Here is a 20,244-nt window from a genome sequence, read left to right as displayed (position 1 = left end):
TTCGGCCAGACATCTGGAACGCCACGCTGCGCTTCCTTCCCCGCCGGCGATTACATGGCCTTCACTGGAAGCCAGCACCAGATTACACGGCACAAACAAAGGGGAAAACTCGCTGTACCAGGAAGCCGCGAGTTTGTGCGGCCTCTGCCGTTCCCAAACACACACACACACACACACACACACACACACACACACACACACACACACACACACACACACACACACACACACACACTTGATCAAACGAAGCAACATATAACTTTAAAAATGCTAAAATCAAGTATCACTTTACAACATAACAAGAAAGAAACGCGCAGCAATAATATACACCATGCCGCGCGATCCGATTACTTACTTGCAGTAGGACTCCGCTCTAAGGGCAGTAATGCAGGTACCACCGTTCTTGCATGGGTTTGGAGAGCACGAAACGAATCCTGGAGCACAAAAGAACTGATTCAGTAAACAATAAATAATTGTGTTTGATGCTAACACATACAACCATCACAAAAATACCAGCACAGAACAATAATGTTAACAGTGCGTATGTGGAGAGTATATAAATGCAATGTAGGCTGCAAATGTAAGGCACGCACCAATGTACGAGGAGCGTTGCCCACGAAAGGCCCAACTACGGGCGCCAGTCAATTCAGGAAAATTTTGGAAATTTGTGGTAAGTTCCTATGGGACCAAACTGCCGAGGTCATCGCTCCGCAAGCTAACACACTACTTAAACTAACTTACGCCAAGGACAACACAACACCCATTCTCGAGGGAGGACTCAAACTCCGACGGGTGAGCGAACCGTGGCAAGGCGCCTCAGACCGCACGGTTACTATGCGCGGCGCCAAGTCCGGCAGCTGATAACGTGGATCTACATCGTGAAACTCTGTCCGAGTCAGCTACTTCACCAACTTTTTTGTTCCTGTGACATTACACGTTTTCGGCCGTGCTAGCTTACACAGAATGGAAAAGGCTCTTATTGCTCAAGTATAAATAACAGTCTGCGCATGTTTCTTTGAAGAAAGCTTACTTCCTACATCCGTGTTTACTTACCGGTATTTTATGAGTGGACTCGCCCCCCAGGAACGTCTCACACCAGACGAGTGTAACCCCAAACGCTTGCGTGGTAGAGACGTGTACGTGGAGACTGCGCGGCAATCGCCGACACAGTCTAACTGAGGCGGAATAAGGGGAACCAGACCGCAATCGACGAGGCAGATGGAAAACCGTCCACAGGCTGGCCGACAAACCGGACCTCGACACTAATCCGCCGGGCGGATTCGTTCCGGGCACCGGCACGCCTTCCCGCCCGGAAAGCCGTGCGTTTGACCGCACGGCTAACCGGGCGGGCTTGTAATATGCACAATGACAGGATGAATCGTTATTGCAACGGGGAAATGCTATCCCCATATGGTATAAAGAGAGTTCAGCATGAAAATGTATCTAACTGCTAAATAAAATACTAATTTCTCTGTTCCCATGTACATCGGTAATGTTAACATCAACAACAATAATGGACAAACGCACGCGGTTAGGAAGGGGCAACCACAGCTCCAAGAAGCCTCAGCCGGGATTTATTAACCAAGGCTCAAAGAAACTAAAGGTTGTCTCACGAAAGATTTCTTTTATTTTTTTTATTAAATGATATTCAAGTTATGAAAACGTCAGATATGTTCAAAATGGTGCTCCACGATATAGCAGATGCAACACTGAAATACGCCCAGTCCAATCTGATCTCATATTATTAATATAACTGCAGGAAATATAAGTACTACACTATGTGATAATCCTTGAAAGGAGAAGCTTTCATCTTGTGCAGGCATCCGATGACAAGAAACACAATACGCTTCTCAAGATAAGCTGTTCACAAGCTCCATCTGCAAATTGGGATGCGGACGCAATAATTTCGAACCCACATTTTGAGCGGAGTGTTTCTGAAAAGTTAAGTATTCCACGTTTTATTTACGAAAGCGGGATGTAATGGACCCTAGGAGGTAGCGGATTATTGCGTAACCACTGAGCATCACCAACAACGTATTCACGGTAAATCTTGTTTGGCAGCTTTCTACAACTGTAGAAGAGGGAGTCTTATCGGGCAATGCTTAACTATTACGATTCCTATTAAGTACCACACGTTCAGTGAAACAATGATCTTAAATGAACGTAACGCGAGACGTTGACTCAGCAGCAGGAAGGGCATATACTTCTTTGGATAGCCGCGGCAAAGAATCTGCCTTCAGGCTACTTGTTAGGGCTTCGGGGACACACGATCGAGGAATGCTGTTTTTGTGAGACTAGACCTTTTCATTTCTTCGGCCGCCTCTGACGTCATGAAGTTATAAGAACATCGCCTCGTTTTTTCTGACCGTCGGATACATAATACGCGTTTTATATCTCCATTGCGTACACGTGGTCCGGAACCTTGTGTTTAATGATCTGGTAAGGAAACAGTATACGGGAAAATCACGAATCTTCATACCGAGCAGAAAACTGTGGATATAAGTAAATAGTTCCTGAATGTTATCCAGACGGGCATGGCGGCGTACAGGTTGGTTGGGGTTGAAGGGACCAAACAGCAAGGTCATCAGTCCCTTGTTTCAAAGGTGGTCCATTCCGATAGTGTGACATCTGAGAAAAGAACGATAAAAGGTAAAAGGCTAAAAAATGTAAAAGGGCAGTCATGTCAATGGTAAAAACAAAATGAGGTAAGTCAGCAAGAGAGCGAAGCCAGCGCTATGCTAGAGGCAGGAAATGTCCCACCTCTGAAGCAGCAGAGGCAAGGCCACCTGCGACTTAAAGAGGTGCAACCGCTAGAATGTAGAAGTTCGTATGGGAAAAGGAGACTAACCAATCCTAAAAAAATGATAAAAACAGAGTGAAAGGGGAAGAAAAGAGGATCTCGGCCAGGGAGGGGAGTCAGGAATCTCCAAACACGGCCGTACAGGTTGGTAGCACGTGCGATCATATTCGCTGCAACTAAATATCAAGAGCCAATAAAATACACGGTTGTTACAGTTGAGATGTAATTTGCGAGAAGCCGGCCGAAGTGGCCGTGCGGTTAAAGGCGCTGCAGTCTGGAGCCGCAAGACCGCTACGGTCGCAGGTTCGAATCCTGCCCCGGGCATGGATGTTTGTGATGTCCTTAGGTTAGTTAGGTTTAACTAGTTCTAAGTTCTAGGGGACTAATGACCTCAGCAGTTGAGTCCCATAGTGCTCAGAGCCATTTGAACCATTTAATTTGCGAGACGCACTCAACATGAGATACCACGGTAGTATAATAACGTTCATGAGGAATTCCCGCAGCACCAACGTTGTATGGTACCGTGTGTTGTTGCTGGAATATGCCTTCTGGAGGTTGGTTGGTTTTGTGGGATTAAAGGGACCAGACTGCCACGGTCATCGGTCCGTCTTCTGGAGGTAATGCATAAAAAACATCCCAGGTGGATGCAAGCTGTGTCTTTTTTCCTCACGATCCAACTACTCGTATAAGCGAGCGAGTGTCGTAATTGATGGTGGCTACACGGAACATTGCATCGTTAGTGTGTGTGGTGTTTTATGCCCACCGAGGTTGTGATGTTAATGTCTCCAGAAGTGTTCAATTAAGGCGTCAGTGCCCCCAAAGAACTGGATTCCCAGATGAATACAAGTTGCAGGTCGTTGCAGTCCGGAAGTGCCTTTGACGCCACTGTTGGTGAGACGATGCTGACCGCACGTCAGGAACGTGATACGTAATGGACACTGATGGCGCCGATAACCATTCGCCAAAAGCTTAACACCAGACACCAGGTCAAGTACCTGCGTTGCCACATATGGACCGATGGCGGCTGATAGATAAGTTAGATCTCCATAAATTTGTCGGTGGATAAGATAATCCACGATATGGTGGGTCCTTAGCCGAGTCGTCTATCAGCATAGAACCCGTTCTTAGCAGGTACGAACAGTTTGGTCGGCGATGCGCCGGTAACAAAAAAACCACTCGCTGCTCTCTTGAACGCAGTTAACTGGGTCGGTTGAAGGCTAGAGACATTAAGTATGGTCACCCTTGTAGCTTGGCAGTGACACGTGATGCGGAAGTTACTTTCGTCCTCAAGTTCTACATCTACACAGATATTCCGGAGCTCCACTACACTCGATTCGCAGTTGCAAGGCTTCTATCTGCCATAATCTGTCTGTGAATTGGATAAACATTGTCCCGCGGGATTTTGGGTATAGCGTATCGTAAGTCGAAATGGGAAAACAGCCACGTAACGGATGCTGAAAATCCACAGTGCACAACATAGCTTTCGAACAGAATCTTCTAGACTTGCAAGCAAGCGTGTTATGCTAACAAATGACGTCTGAACTACGCAACATATTGAACATAATATTAAGCGCACAACATAATCTACGTAACATGTAACTATCAAAACAGTAATGGCCATATGGCGAGTGAAATATGCCACTTGCCATCTATAATCACAGTACTTACATAACTTGTTACGTATCATTCTACGTATGTTTCTGACGCTGCAGGCTTGTTACCGCGCACGCGAAATCGCGTGATCAAGCACTTCCACGATATTTCGTCTCTTTCTCCCCCTCACTGCGATCTACTTGAAGCTGCTGTACGTAAGTCATCCATTAAAAAAAGCTTCACTGCAAATGTTCAAAACTCTCAATGATTCGTTCAGTTTTGGGAAGAAGGGTATGTATATCAGTCTTTCCTAGTACAGAAGACATAACAGTCGCAATTGTCAGCTTCAAACACTGAGCCTTTACAGTTGTTACCAACTTCCGATAGCATTTAGAAAAGTAGCTCCTGTAGGCGCATCGTGAGAAACTATATGCACGAAGATCTCGAGTATCTTCCTGTTTGGGAACCAAACCGGTTACGCATACGCTACACGGAAATACAAGCTCCAGTCCTCGTGCCTAATATATGCAACTCTATCGAAGCGGAAGGAATGTTAGAATAGCGACTTGTAGTAACCTATAACTTTTCGGGCACGTAACTGTTCTGATCGCTTTATATGAGTTGCAGTGAGCGGTATCCCGCATTAGCCGAGACCAGCTGCAAAAATAAAACAAGAGATGGCATCTTTCTCAAATACGGTTACTCGGTGGTGCTTTTAACCTAATTGTTGTTATGACTGGTTGTATATAACAACTCTGGTGTGCAAAACTTAAAGACGAAAGCAACTTTCAAAATGGTTCAAATGGCTCTGAGCACTATGGGACTTAACTTCTAAGGTCATCAGTCCCCTAGACGTAGAACTACTTAAACCTAACTAACCTAAGGACATCACACACATCCATGCCCGAGGCAGGATTCGAACCTGCGACCGTAGCGGCCACGCGGTTCCAGACTGTAGCGCCTTTAACCGCTTGGCCACACCGGCCGGCCGAAAGCAACTTTCGCATTGTGCGTGGCTGTGAAGTACGACAGTTCGATGAAACTCGAATTATACATAAAAACAACTCCTGCAGAATAATACAGAAGGTACCTCAAATACATGCGCAGTGAGACGAACATGAATGATACTTTTATTCGAAGACAATAACTTCGCTGAAGTCACAGTCATTTATGGACATTACAAAAGGCTGGTCACGATTGTTAGTAGTGTGTGTTGTCAACGCCTACTCAGAGATGATGCGGTAGAGCGTTCGCGCGGTTGACAACCGTTGGATGATGTTTGAACGTCGTGCAGTAGGCCTCCCCACTCGTGCTCAATGCGATTTACGTTGACCGGAGAGTGTACAGTGTTGAACGATTCGGAGGTCCTACGTCCACGTTCGACAGTGCTGGAGGCGACAGGTGGGAACATGTATATTAATGAATACCGATAACTTGAAAGTAATCCTTTTCTTTGAAAAAGGTCACTTCTGTTCGTGTCATCGCGTATTTCTCTTGTTACCCTGTGTATTGTACTACACTACAGCAGTTCTTTTTATGTATGGTCACCCTTGTAACTTGGCAGTGACACGTGATGCGGAAGTTACTTCGTCCTCAAGTTCTACATCTACACAGATACTCCGCACGCCACAGTACGATGCCACCTTTCCTGTTCCACTCGCAAAAAGAGCGAGGAAAAAACGACTGTCTATATGCATCCGTATGAGCTCTAATTTCTCGAAACTTATCTTCGTGGTCCTTAAGCGCAATGTATGTTGGCAGCAGTAGAAGCTTTCGCAGTCAACTTCAAATGCCGATTCTCTAAATTTTCTCAACAGTCTTTCTCGAAAAGAACGTCTTCTTCCCTCCAGAGATTCTCATCTGAGTTGCCGAAACATCTCTGCAGCACTTATGTACCGGTAACAAATCTAGCAGCCGCCTCTGAATTGTTTCGACGTCTTCTCTCAATCCGACCTGGCACGGATCCTAAACACTCGTGCAATAATCAAGAATAGGTCGCGCCAGCGTCATATATGCGGTCTCCTTTACAGAGACCATTCGCCTTCCCTGGCGCAGTTCTCACAAGAAACAAACCAGTGTTACAAATAGACCCACTTTTCATTTCACAACTTAATTCAGCGATGTGCTGTATACAGCTCAACGTATCACTCCGGCGATGAGTCGTGGGGTCAAATTCTCATTCTGTTCTTGCTTCGGTTCTTTGTATCTGTGTGTGTAAAAGCTCACTAGACTCGCCGTCTTGCTCGCCTGAGCACATTAGATGCTGCAGAGCCACGAAAATTAAGATGCGTGGAGCGGTTATGAGGTGCGCAACTTTTCCGCTGAACGGTAATACCTGAGGAGACGGCTCAAGTAGCACCTCAGCATCGCCGGTTGCTTACTGTGCGGCATTTCATCTTAGCACATAAATATAACTGCAGAATTGGCGCCTTCGTGTCTGCACATTAGCAAAGCTAGTCCACGACATCCGCCCACAGATTCCAGAATCGGATCCACGAACTCGTCAGCTACGTACAGAGCAACGACTGACAATGCCAGAGAAACAAATGAGGGAAACGCAACACATACTTACGTAATTAAAACTGTGTAACAATGGAATTCCTAGAAATAAAATTTGTCTCCGTTGTTTAATAGCCGGAGGTCGGTCCGAATACCTCGTACTTGTCGAAAAATCGTTATTAAATTTACTGCCCCCTTACATCGATGTTTCTCGTAAATTAATGACAAATTTAGAGTTTCCCATCAATCTTTTATGAGCAGTTATGCGTCGTGTCAATCACACAGTCCTTTTTCGGTTTTAAAAACTGCGAAAGAGGACATACTAGGTCACTTCGTACGAATGCCGCTTTGGTTCCTCCAACATGGCCACGGTATCTAGTGACCTAGACGTCGGTGGGTATTTTACTTTGTCAACTCTTTTTGCTTTCGAAGTAAAAACTCGTCAACAGATGGCACATATCCTACATTTGCGATGGGCAAGTGGCTCAGATGAGCGAGTTAAACTACTTGCCAAACGAAGAAATGAAAAATGTTCTACCAGAAACTGATTGATCTTGAACATTTGTCGAAGGTGCGCAGATAGGAGGTACTTTTTTCTCACGACGTGTTGGTAATATCGAAAGCTGAAAGCACGTTATTTCTTCTTCTGAATTAGCAAAACCACGGTACTGTCAGCAGCGGACTAACATTGTGCAACCTCCGCAATTTGCGACAAGAACGGCAACTGATACATTTCCAAATTAGCGGTAATTTCTAAATTACCCCTCCCCCATGTTAATTACGCGACATATATGAGTGAAGACGTAACACGTAAGTCGACCGGTACTGGACCGTTCGCATTTGGAAATTTAAAAGTAATGCTATTCGGGTTCCACAACGCTATCGTATTGGCTAATCAGACCCGTGACGATTCGCGCAGCTTTCCTTCCCTCCGCTAACCCTTACTATTGCAAGGCCCAGACTGAATAACAACCTCAACATTCAGTCCGACGAGGGGACCTAGTTGAGGGATGAATTACATCTCCTTACAATTCATTTAATGAATCCGACAAAGGCACCACGTGCACTCGTCGTCATCGATTTCGTTCAGATTTATGGTATACGAAGGGTTTGGCCAGAAATGAAAGTGACGAAAGCGGGAGCTCCAGATGGCCAAGTGTTTGGAAAAAATAACTTTAATGGATCGGGTCGGGCGAGGCATGCGCCATTTATGTTTGCATAGTCTCAAGGCAACGCTTGGCGCAGCGGGAGTACAGAACGGTAATCAAACGGTCGTGGGGTCGAATTTATGCGGGAACCTTTCTGTTTTTCTTTTCCATTTTTGTTTTACTTACACTGCAAATTAACTGAAATCATGCTCAATACACTGTACTCATTAATACTTTCATAATGGGCATGTCAAGGAAACGCGAAGGATGATATGGGAATGAAAATAATTTTCCAGGAGAGGATTGTAAGGCGCACACGAGAACTTCGAACATAAAGTAGCAACATATCGTAAGAAGACGGAGCTGTAATTTTCTCGGCATCTTGCACGCGTTATAAATGCCGCATTTTTAAACTACGTGGTTGTTTTAAAGCTGTAATACAAGAACAACCTAGTTTTCCGTTCATAAAAGGTTCTTTCTCATCGCACGCACTTTTGCAACAAACCAGCGTATCATCTCGCCACATACTGACGAAGATAACTGCTGATGTACAATGGAATGTATTTTTATGTAGTCTTCTCGGAATGTGATTTCTTTTTCTATCTCAGTGAGACAACAGTAGCTCTGAATCATTTTCATCAGATTCATTGCCCGACGCTAACAGCAAACGTCGCAGCGTTGCACTTTAATAATGCACGATGACAATCCATCTTGGAAAATCTTGTCTAATTGTGGATTGGTTTGCGCTCCTAGCGAGCCAGTTAACAAAAGAAACTGTTTCTCGTGCACGTAGGGCTTCATCACGCCAGTCAAAAAGTTTTTGTATAAGAGTGTTGTACTTGTCCCAGATTTTGAGAAAGTAATAACATTCCTATACTTTATAACGTACTCACAGACTGTTTTTTTGAGAAATCGGTTCAACAGAGCCAGTACTGTCTCTTGTACCCATAGATAGACTTTTGGAATAATTTTCCAGAATGAGTTGTAGTATATTGGGCTGTATACGAGTCGGTCACTATGGTCACGAGAATATTTTTGCCCATCGATAGTAGAGTGTTCGGAGTGTAAGTCGACTGATACTGGCAAACTGCAAAGAGGACATACGAACTTACATCTTTTATTACACACGGCGTTAGGAAGAGTATTTCGAGTGACGCCGACGAATGAGAATTTCGACTTTCCGGACACTAATTACAGTCCCTTCTTGGAAAGTAATTTCCAGAGTCCTCGTGGGCGCTGTAAGTACAGTCCTCCCTTGGAAATTTATTTGTGATTCCAAATTTTACTTTCTTTCCTTTTCAAGCCTTTCGTGAAAATATATCACAAGCGTTATAACGGTTCATTTACAGTGCAACTAACGTAAAATGCAAGAAAGCTTCCGCGTCGAGACTATCCCACGACCCTCTGATTGCCGTTCCGTACTCTTTCAATGCGCCAACCGCTATCTGGAAACTACGCTAACATAAATGGTTCATGTCTCGCCCAAACGCATTAAAAATACTGCTTTTTATAAGCGCTTGGCTATCTGGAGCTCACACTTTTGTCGCTTCCATTTCTCGCCCAGGGAAAGAACCCACGCGACTGGTAAAAAAACGCAGGTGACTCCTTTATAAAAGAAGGGCAAAAGAACGGATCCACAAAAATAAGGGCCAAAATCACTAACAAGTGTTTGCTGTAGAATACTTGAACACTTTCTCAGTTCGAATATAATAAGTTTTCTTGAGACCGAGAAGCTTATATCCACGAATCAGCGTAGTTTTTGAAAGCATCGCTAGTGCGAAAGTCAGGTTGTCCTTTTCTCATATGATGTACTGCGAATTATCGATGAAGGTCAACAAACAGTCTACACTTCTAGATTTCAGGAAAGCGTTTCACAGAGTGCCCCACTGCAGGCTGTTAAAGAAGGCGAGCACATGAAACATGTTCACAGACATATTAGTGGCTCGAAGACTTCTTAAGTAATAGAACCCAGTATGTTGTCTACATGACAAGGATATCGTCAGGAGTGCCCCAGGGAAGTGTGATAGGACCGCTGTTGTTATCTATATATATAAACGATTTGGCGGACAGGGTGGGCAGCCTATCTGCAGTTGTTGTCTGATGATGCTGTGTACGCGAAGATGTCGAACATGAGTTACTGTTGGATGTTACAAGGTGACTTAGATAAAGTTAATGCGGACGAGTAGGAAGAACAATCCCGTAATGTGCCGATATAGCATTAGTGGTGTCCTGCTTGACACAGTCAGGTCGTTTAAATATCTGAGCGTCATGTTGCAAAGCGATACGAAATGGAACGAGCATCTAAGGATTGTGGTAGGAAAGACGAATGGTCGACTTCGGTTTATTGGGAGAAGTCTAGGGAAGTACGGTTCATCTGTAAAGGAAACTGCATGCATAGCGCTAGTGCGACCTGCTCTCGAGTACTGCTCGTGTTTGGGACCCGTACCAGGTCGGATTAAAGGAAGACATCGAAGTATTTCATATGCGGGCTGCTAGATTTGTTACCGTCGGGGTTGGAACAACACGCAAGTGTTACGGAGACGTTTTGGGAATTCAAATGGGAACCAACAGAGGGCTCATACGGAGGCATATAGACCGTCGTTTTTCCCTCGTTCTATTTGCGAGTGGAAAAGGAAAGGGAATTACTAGTAGTGGTACGGGGTGCCGCCCGCCACGCGCTGTACAGTGATTGCGGAGCACGGATGTAGCTGTAGATAGCCGAGCCCTTAATATATCAAATTTGGAAGACATCGCAAGTCCAACATTAACTGTCTTGCCGCAACACGAGTGATAGAACAGTTCCAGTTTAATCGGTCCGGATAGGGAGTCCACGATGTTAGACAGTTGCGACTGACTCCTCGGCGATGATGTAATCGAACAACATCCCTTCTTTTCGCTGCATACACCAAAAAGAATAATTTTTTAGCATCAAATACAAATTTTAAGTGTGTATATGCTCGCTCTTGGAGGTATAATAATAATCATCATCATCATCATTTGTGACTAGTCCATAAGAAATTAGGGCTTCTTTTCCAATAATATTTTGAGCGAAAAATTGTCATTGTAGGATATGGAACAGGGCATTTTGTATGTATTTTGAATGTGACACACCATTGGAGTTCTTATAAGTGTAATTAACTACTGCGTAACTTATATATTGAGGCTTCCTTTGATGGTTGAATTGCGTTGGCTACGCAGAGCCCCTCAGAAGAGAGTATTTCATTTATTGGATAAACCGCAGCTCGTGCTCTGGAGGGAACTCCCCAACGAGAGAGAGAGAGAGAGAGAGAGAGAGAGAGAGAGAGAGCGCTGTTGGCGGTGAGTGCGAGCGCAGCCTGGCGGGAACGCAGAGGCGGTCGTCACAAAGGCGTTTCGCGGAACTGGCGCCGCACGTCGGGCCTGGAGGTCGGTGCGGGGACCGCGGTGGACGGTCGCGGCCGTCGTTGGCTTATCGCCGGCCGAGCCTGAAGTGTCCATACACACACCGCTTGCCCTTCCGACAGTGTCACGCTTCGCTCAGCTCCCTCCAGTGTCCAGGCTATACCCGCACCTCACTGCTTCTGGTTACGCCGACTTTTTTTCACACGCACGTCGAAACCTAGACTCGCTGTTTCCGACAAACACGCCGTGTCTGCATCTGGAAGACGCGACCGCCCACTTCCACAACACTACAGGTCGCTTCAAAACGATTCGTCCGATTTCGCAGGACTATATATTTTACAAGAACGAAGACACAAAATTGGTGTGAATTTTAACTTCCACGTCGGAACTGGTTGGTGTGGTTGTCTGCGCTGCTAACTCGTTCGTTCATTAGCCAGTGTGCGACGAGTCGAGGTGCCAGTAACTCGACAACAAAAGTCGTTTTCCATTCTCTGTTTCAGTAACAGCTGTGCGGCCCTATTTTGGTCGGAATACGGTACTGCACCTGGAGTGTAAGGATCTCGCATTGCACCATTGGCGTCTAATATTGTACCATCTCACGGTATGGGAATTTTTTGTCAGGTTTGTGTACCACTCTGTCAACGTGCCTCCACATACAATAACCTCTACACATATCCGCCAAGAGTCTGCAACGACTTTGATTATCGCCTGGATGTTGATCGCTCGTCCGTTGGAGGGCAGATCGAACATTTGTGAAAGGTCAATGAAAACTTAAATCCTGACGTGACAAAAGTCACGGGATAGCGAAATGCACATATAGACTGCGGTAGTACTGCGTACACAAGGTATAAAACGGCTGCACATTGGCGGATCTGTCATATGTACTCAGGTGATTCGTACGAAAAAGTTTCCGAGGTGAAGCTAGATGCATGGGACATTCCATTTCGGAAATCGTTCGGGAATCCAATATTCCAAGATTCAAAGTGTCAATAGTTCGCCGCGAGTACCAAATTCCAGGCATTACCTCTCACCACGGACAATGCAGTGGACGACGGCCTTCATGTAACGACCGAGAGAAGCGGCGTTTGCATGGTGTTGTCGGTGCTAACAGACAAGCAACACTGCGTGAAATAACCGCTGAAATCAATGTGGGACGGACGACAAACGTGTTCGTTAGGACACTTCGGCGAAATTTGCCGTTAATGGGCGATGGCAGAACACGACCGAAGCGAGTGCCTTTGCTAACAGCACGGCACAGCCTGCAGCTACTCGTTACCAAGTCGACTGGAAGACCGTGGCCTGGTCAGACGAGTCCCGGTTCCAGACGGTAAGAGCTGATGATAGGGTGCCCGTGTAGTGCAGGCTCCACGAACCCACGGATCCGAGCTGTCGACACAGGGCACTATGCAAGCTGTGTGGTGGCTCCATAATGGTGTGGGCTGTGTTCAAATGAAATGGAGTGGGTCCTCTAGTCCAAATGAACCAACTGGGACCATCTGCAGCCATTCGTGGACCTCATGTTCCCGAACACAAATGGAATTTTTATGGATGACAATGCGCCATGCCACCGTGCCACAATTGTTCGCGAATGGTTTGAAGTACAGTCTGGGTAATTCGAGCGAATGGTTCGGCAACCCAGATCGCCCGACATGAATCCCACTGAACATTTATGGGAGGTAATCGACAGGTCAGTTCGAGTACAAAACCCTCCATCGGCAACACTTTCTCAATTTCAGCAAGGAACTTCCAAGTACTTGCGTCCAGGCCACGTCCGGCTGCAGCACTACACCGGGCAAAAGGAGGTATAACACCATGTCAGGAGGTTTCTCACCTCATTGTATAAAGTATCCCAAGGTTGTATGTGCATGCACGTACAAGACCGTAAGAGCGGATAGTTCTTTTACTGCGCGTAAGTTAAAATGAACTCCATGTTCCTACCTTTATTCATTTAAAAGCGAGAGTCCTGTAAAATCACACGAGAGTTTTAAAAACACTTTTACATTTATACACTCACCCTTACTTCGTATAAGTTTTCTTTCCCGGCCTTAAATATTTTCGAAAAACAGATTTCAAACTTACTGAGCGAGGTGGCAAAATGTTTAAGGACTCGTATTCGAGAGAATCACCTTTAAAATCGTCGTCCAGCCGGGTTGATTTCGATTTCCAGTGGTTCCTCTAAATCTTTTAAGGTCAGTGGTGGGATGATTCCGTCAAAAAGTGCATGGCAGAATTCCTTTTCTGACTTTGTCGTCTGATCTGTCTATAGCGACCTCTACGTCACATGTAACCAATTTCTTCCTTCCTTACTTCTTAATTGACCTTTTTAAATTGCAATAAAATATTCTCCAATCATAAACCTCTCTACATGTGTAAATAGATGGAAGTCAGTGGGTGATAAATGTCGTAAATAGGATGAGTATTCCAACAACTGTACTTCACATTCGTTTTCCCATTGCCAAAGCGCAAGAGATATTTTTCAGAGCACTTTTTTTCCCCTTGCAGAAGCCATTAATCATCTACGTTTGCACCCAGTTCGTTCGAAAGACTTACCACGCACATATCAGTTATTCTTTTGGCACTGAAAAGGAATTAACGAGAAGAATTCATTCTGTATACCAGAAAACACTTCCGGCAGATAAAACAGACTTATTTTGTACAGGCACTCCGCCAGCACTTTATTGATTCTCTTTCCTGGCGATAAGTGGTGGATCCGCGTCTCATCAACATGTGTTATTTCTGCAAATAAGATATGCTACATTACTTTTAACATGGCGCAAAAATTGCTGAGAAATTCCTTTCCGCATTTGCTTTTGGTCAACATTCATCAAATCTGGTACCTTTATAATGTGCCTGGTGCTTCAGCTATTTCATACGCCTTTATTCGACCCTCGCTCAAAACCGTATCGCACACGGTTTCCATATTTTCATCTGCAGTCTATGGACGCTCTTCACGTGAATCATCCTGAGGGGCATTGCCGCTGGGTACGTTTCGTTCCCCACTGTTGTAACTGTTGAACATAATAATGAAGTGCACCCGTCAATTCAAAAATAATTGTTAATTTGGCCTTATAAATGGGTGTCCTACACTGAAGGGTACGAACCAGCTGAAGATCCCAATATACCATACTAGATAAAAAATTGTATGCACAGCTACATCGGACAGTGGACCAAGACGGCAGAGGACGCCAAGTACTAATGGGAGGAGATGTCAGTGGTAGAACGGGTCAGGATAAAAGAATGGCACATGGAAGGATAGGCAGTCACGAGGGGGAGAGAACCCCAAATGACAACGGCAGGCGTCTAACAAAATTCGGCGTGGAACATTAATTAGTACTTCCCCCTCACAAAAAGGAGCACGAAATTACATGTGAAAGAGAAGGTACAACTACCACAAGCATTGTCCATGACTTTATACACTGAGGTGACGAAAGTCACGAGTAACATTCCTAATATCGTATCGACGTAGCCTGCACTCAAGTCGTCCGCACAAACATTCAGCCATGCTGCCTCTATAGCCGTCATAACTGTGGATGTGCTGCCATTGCAAGATTTTGTGCACTAACTGAGCTTTTGATTATGTCCCTCAAATGTTCGATGGGATTCGTGTCGCACGGTGTGGGCGGCCAAACCATTCGCTCGAAATGCCCAGATTGTTCTTCAAACGAATCGCGAGCAATTGTGGCCCAGTGACATGGCGCATTATCTATAAAAATTCCGTCGTTTGGGAAGATGAAGTCCACGAACGGCTGCAAATGTCTACAAGTAGTTGAACAGAACCGTTTCCAGTCAATGATCGGTGCAGTTGGACCAGAGGACTCACTCCATTCCATGTAAACACGGCCCACACCATTATGGAGCCAGCAACAGCTGGTAAAGTGCCTCGTTCACAACTTTGGTCGCACTGATTCGTGGGGTCTGCTCGACACTCTAACCTTGGCAACACCTCTTACCAATTGAAATCGGGACTCATTGACAAGGCCACGGTTTTTCACTCGTCACGAGTCCGGGAGAGGCGCCGCAGGCGATGCTGTGCTGTTAGCAAAGGCACTCGGGTCGGTCGTCTGCTACCATAGCCCATTAACGCCAAATTTCACCGCACTGTCCTATCGTATCCATTCGTAATAGGTCCCACATTGTTTACTGCGGTTGTTTCACGCAGTGTCGCTCGACTGTTAGCTCAGACTACACTATGCAAGCGCCGCTGCTCTCGGTTGTTAAGTGAAGGCCGTCGGCCACTGCGCTGTCCGTAGTGCGAGGTACTACCTGAAATTTGGTATTCTCTGCACACGCTTGACACTGTGGATCTCGGAATATTGAATTCCCTGATAATTTCCGAAATGGTTTGTCCCATGAGTATAGCTCCAACTACCATTCGAAGTCTTTAATTTCCGTCGTGTTGCCATAATCACTTAGGAAACGTTTCACACGAATCACCCGAGTACAAATGACAGCTCCTGCAGTGCACATGTACACGTCGCAATCTCACGACTTTTGTCACCTCAGTGTACATCCGTTGGGTATACGGAATAATATCATGGATGTGAAGTAATACGACGAGCGGAACTTGTGACAGCTGATACATGGTTGGTGATGGACCCTGGATTCAGAAGACCAGTGAAACCTAAAACCAACAGACAAGTATGTGGAATATAGTAGTAGATACAAGGAGGAAAGAACAAGCTGGTGGAATGAGGAAGTGAAGTGGGTGGTTAAGACTAAGAAGGAAGCCTCGTAAAATTACGTAGCATGTCAGGTGCAAGAATACAGGGTGGAGTATAGGGAAAGGAGGAATGAAATTGAACAAGTAGTGAAGGAAGCTAAAAGGAAACCTTGTGAGGAATTTGGAAACATGGTTGAGGACAGGGCAAGAGTGAATAACACAAGGACCTTCTCGAAAACCACAAAAGCACTAAGAGGGAAATATGGGAAGCAGACAAGGACAATTAAAGATGGAAGTAAGGTAGTGTCAGAGAAAGCAGCGGTGCCTGAGGTGTGGAAAAGACACTATGAAGGACGTGAGGGAGTACAAGAAGAAGAGTTTATCGTCGGACAATATAAACTTACTCAAGACCCAGAAACTGAAGGAGATAGAAGAACAGGAAGCAGACATGGCGACTGACCAAGTTACAACAGGGAAGACTGCAGGACTGATGGGATAGCTCCGGAATTAATCAAGAGTGTTGGAGCAGAGGTCGTACAGGAAATCGCTAACCTATACCAGAGGGTGCGAGAAGAACAGTATCCCAAAGGAATCGAAGAAGAATTGAATTGTACCACTGCATAAGAAGAGGAACAGTTACGGCTGTAATAACTGAAGTTTTTGTATGTCCATCCTTATGACTGGAGGTCTGGGGAACTTCGGCCGTTCACTTATGGGAAAAAATGAAACGCCTACAGCCGTCCTTATGACGTCATTTACTTATGGCTGCCAGTTTCGGTGCTTCAATGCACCATCTGCGGACCTTAGTTGATGCTGAAGGGGTTAAACCATCCGTATACACGATGTATCAGTGGCCAACATCTATAACTGGTTTGCACAATCTGCCTGTAACAGCGATGTTTCTGTAACCACCATCAATCAACTGACTCGAGAAACATTCAAAATAGAACTCCAACTATATGTCAGCTATTTGTCTGTCAAGTCTATACTCTAGGCAGGTTGCTTTTAGGCCAGGGCGGCAAACACAGGACTATATCTGCACTATTAGAACAATCATGGAGAAGAGCATAGCTAAGAACCGGGGACTTTATTATCTCGCGTTTCTCGATCTTAGAAGTGCATTTTACTCTGTGTCAAATCAGTACTTGTGGGATGCATTCGCAGTAAAGAGGGTATCAATGTAACGTGTGAATGCCGTGAGAAGTGTGTACGAACAACGTGTGGGAATAGTTCGTACTGATGGTGAAAAATCAGAATTCTCGTGGGAGAAAACTACTAGTAGGTGAAGGTGAAGTAATAAAAATATGCAAGCCTCTAGCCCACGGAGCAAAGGTTGAACGAATTACGACTAGTCTATCTGCAAAAATTTCTCTATGCAAATGATTACTGGTGGCTAACATACCAGAAAGACTTCAGCATGCCGTAGTGGAATGGTATGAAGGACTGAAGACGAAGAGACTGATAGTGGGTGCAGATAATAGCAAAGTAACGTGGGTTTCATATCACAACAGATAGGAAGAACAACTCAATATACGCTGTAAGGGATAGTCTCTTGAAAAAGTGAACATCTGAATATCTTGGAACCATACTAAGTAGTGATGGGAAAATAGAACAAGAGATGCAAAACAGAACTAAGCAAACCAGTCTCAGGGAACTATCAGGTATGTTTTACAGCCAGAGAAATGAAGTTCATAAGAAAAGCAGTGGGAAAGACAGCAGAGATCGAAGTAGAAATAAAAGAAAACGAGAAGACAAAGGGCAGAAGAAAGCAATGAATGTGGTGGTTGAAGAGCGTCGGTTGAGATGGTACGGACACGTCGAGAGAATGGGGGAGGAAAGAAAAGCTAAACAAGTATTTGACATGCGTATGCAGAGACGAGCTGGACGAGAAAGAATCCGCATCACATGGGAGCACAGGGTCGGGGAACTGGGATACAGTCGTGGAGAATAGAGTGGAATAGAAGAAATGCACAGAGCGAGGTTACCCCACCGTCTGAAAGCATAATGAAATTGGAGAAGACAGTAGTAATATTCTTTGTTTCATGTTAGCCATTGTTGTTATTCTTAGTTATGTAAGGACCTTCACTGCGATGGCGACACGCCACAAGGAAGTCTTCCATGACGACTTTCTTCAATCGGGAACTTACAGCCTCTGTATTATCGCGGATCCAAATAATAGGGAAGAATGAGGAGGGGGTTTGCGGCATAAAAGATAGTTCCATACCCGAACAACTCAATGTAATGCGGAACTGACCAGTAAGATGTGGACCCGCCATTATAGAAGGTGGTGTCGGTAGGAAGCAGTAACAGCAGACTGGATACGTGAGCAGGGCTCAGTGACTTCGAGCGTCGACTGGATGTCACTTGAGTAACAAATCCATCACGGACATCAAATCTTCTAAAGCTGCTGGTAATGCGATCGTGAACTGCAACTAAACTCCGCCCGAACAGGCCATGAAAACCCAATGGCAGAGACCAGCCGCCGGGTCATCCTCAGCCCACAGGTCGTCACTGGAAGCACCAGAGCTACACCGAGACCAGGGACTGCACGACCGACGATAATTGCGGAGGGTGGTTGTGCAAAATCCAAGGTGCTACCAGCACAATGAACGTGCGTGAAGGTTAAAAAGAATGGAGTACTATGGTTGAGCAGCCCCTCATAAGCCCCCGTATTTCTGATGGTTGAGCAGCCCCTCATAAGCCCCACATTTCTGTGAGCAATGATAAACGATATTTGAGTTGTTGTAAAGAAACGACGCCACTGGACTGTGGCTGAGTGGAAACCAGCCATTTGGAGTGATAAATCACGCTATATCGTCTGGCAATGCGATCGAAAGGTTTGGATTTGGCGAATGCCAGGATAATTTTTACCTGCCATCACGTGCAGGGCCAACAGTGGAGAACGGAGGTGGTGTTGGTATGTGGTTTTCGTGGTTAGGTGATGGTCCCTTCAATGCGCCCAAGGAAGGTTACGAACACACTTTTACAGCATTGTGTACCGCATACAGTTTCGAGACGACGACTGATTTTAACGACATGACGTGGACTTCGCTCCAGATCCCAAAGCCCAACATCACTGGCTTCTCTGGTTTCGGCGCTTGAGGAAGAATGGGCTGCCACTCCTCCACGCGTATTCAGACATCTCGTCTCATTGAAAGTGTCCCCAGCAGAATCCAATCCATCAGAAAGGCGAAAGGTGGACGCACCCTATATTGATACTTTTTATCAGGTAGTATGCGCATCCAAGTGTGAAAGTCTTTGTTCCTCACGAAGTGGATTGCAAGATTGTAGAATTCTGAAGATATCTTTTGATTTTCAAACCTAATTTAATACATTCTCCCCAGTACAACTTTGCACAAGCCATATATACTTATCAGTATGAACACTACGACCACTTATCTAATAACCAGCATGTCTACCTTTGGTACTGATAACAGCGGCGACGTATTGTGGCATGGAAGCAATGAAGTCTCGGTGGGTCGCTGGAGAGACTCGGCACCACATTTGCACACACGTCACTTAATTCCCGTAAATTTCGGGGAGGGGGGCGGTGAGCTCTGACGCCACGTTCAATCACATCGGGTTCAGATGTGACGAGTTGGGGGGCCAGCACATCAATTGGAACTCTCCACTGCGTTCCTCGAACCACTCTGGCCTTGTGACACGGCACATTATCTTGCTGAAAAATATCACTGCCATCGGGAAACATGGTCGCCACGAAAGGGTGCAACCAGTGGACGAAACTGCACGAGCTCCACTGGACCCATGGATGCCCACAGTAAGATAGAGGGGCCGACAGCTTGTCTACTTCCCATAGCACAGGCGTCAAGGAGCTGTTCCCCAAGAAAACGTCGGATTTGTATGGGGAAGGTATCGTGATTCATCGGACAATGGAACGCCGCCGGCGGTCACGTGCCCATTTCAGTCACAGCTGCCAATATCGTGGTGTTAACATTGGCACATGCACGGGTTGTTGGCTGCGGAGGCCTATCTTTAGTAGTGTTCGGTGCACTGTGTGTTTCGACACACTTTTACTCTGCCCAGCATTAAAGTCTGATGTTAATTCCGCCACAGTTCGCCGCCTGCCCAGCCTACGTGGCCGTCTAACCCGACGACGTCTGGACGTGGATTCACCTTTCCTTCGCCACGTGTTAAAGTCACTC

At 45.6% G+C, this 20,244-nt stretch overlaps 1 protein-coding gene across 1 annotated transcript in view; it reads right to left on the bottom strand.

Moving 5' to 3' along the window:
• Nucleotides 1–20,244, bottom strand: part of LOC126248062 (neurogenic locus Notch protein) — a 401,991-nt gene that overhangs the window by 309,551 nt on the left and 72,196 nt on the right. The window contains exon 2 of the mRNA XM_049948703.1: nucleotides 356–434. Coding sequence (XP_049804660.1) covers nucleotides 356–434 — 79 coding nt within the window. The remainder of the gene's footprint in view (nucleotides 1–355; nucleotides 435–20,244) is intronic.

The sequence above is a fragment of the Schistocerca nitens genome, chromosome 3 (genome assembly GCF_023898315.1).
Source record: "Schistocerca nitens isolate TAMUIC-IGC-003100 chromosome 3, iqSchNite1.1, whole genome shotgun sequence".
Classification (NCBI taxonomy): domain Eukaryota; kingdom Metazoa; phylum Arthropoda; class Insecta; order Orthoptera; family Acrididae; genus Schistocerca; species Schistocerca nitens.
The sequence above is the reverse complement of the archived record's forward strand: the minus strand, read 5'-3'. Positions and strand labels throughout refer to the sequence as shown.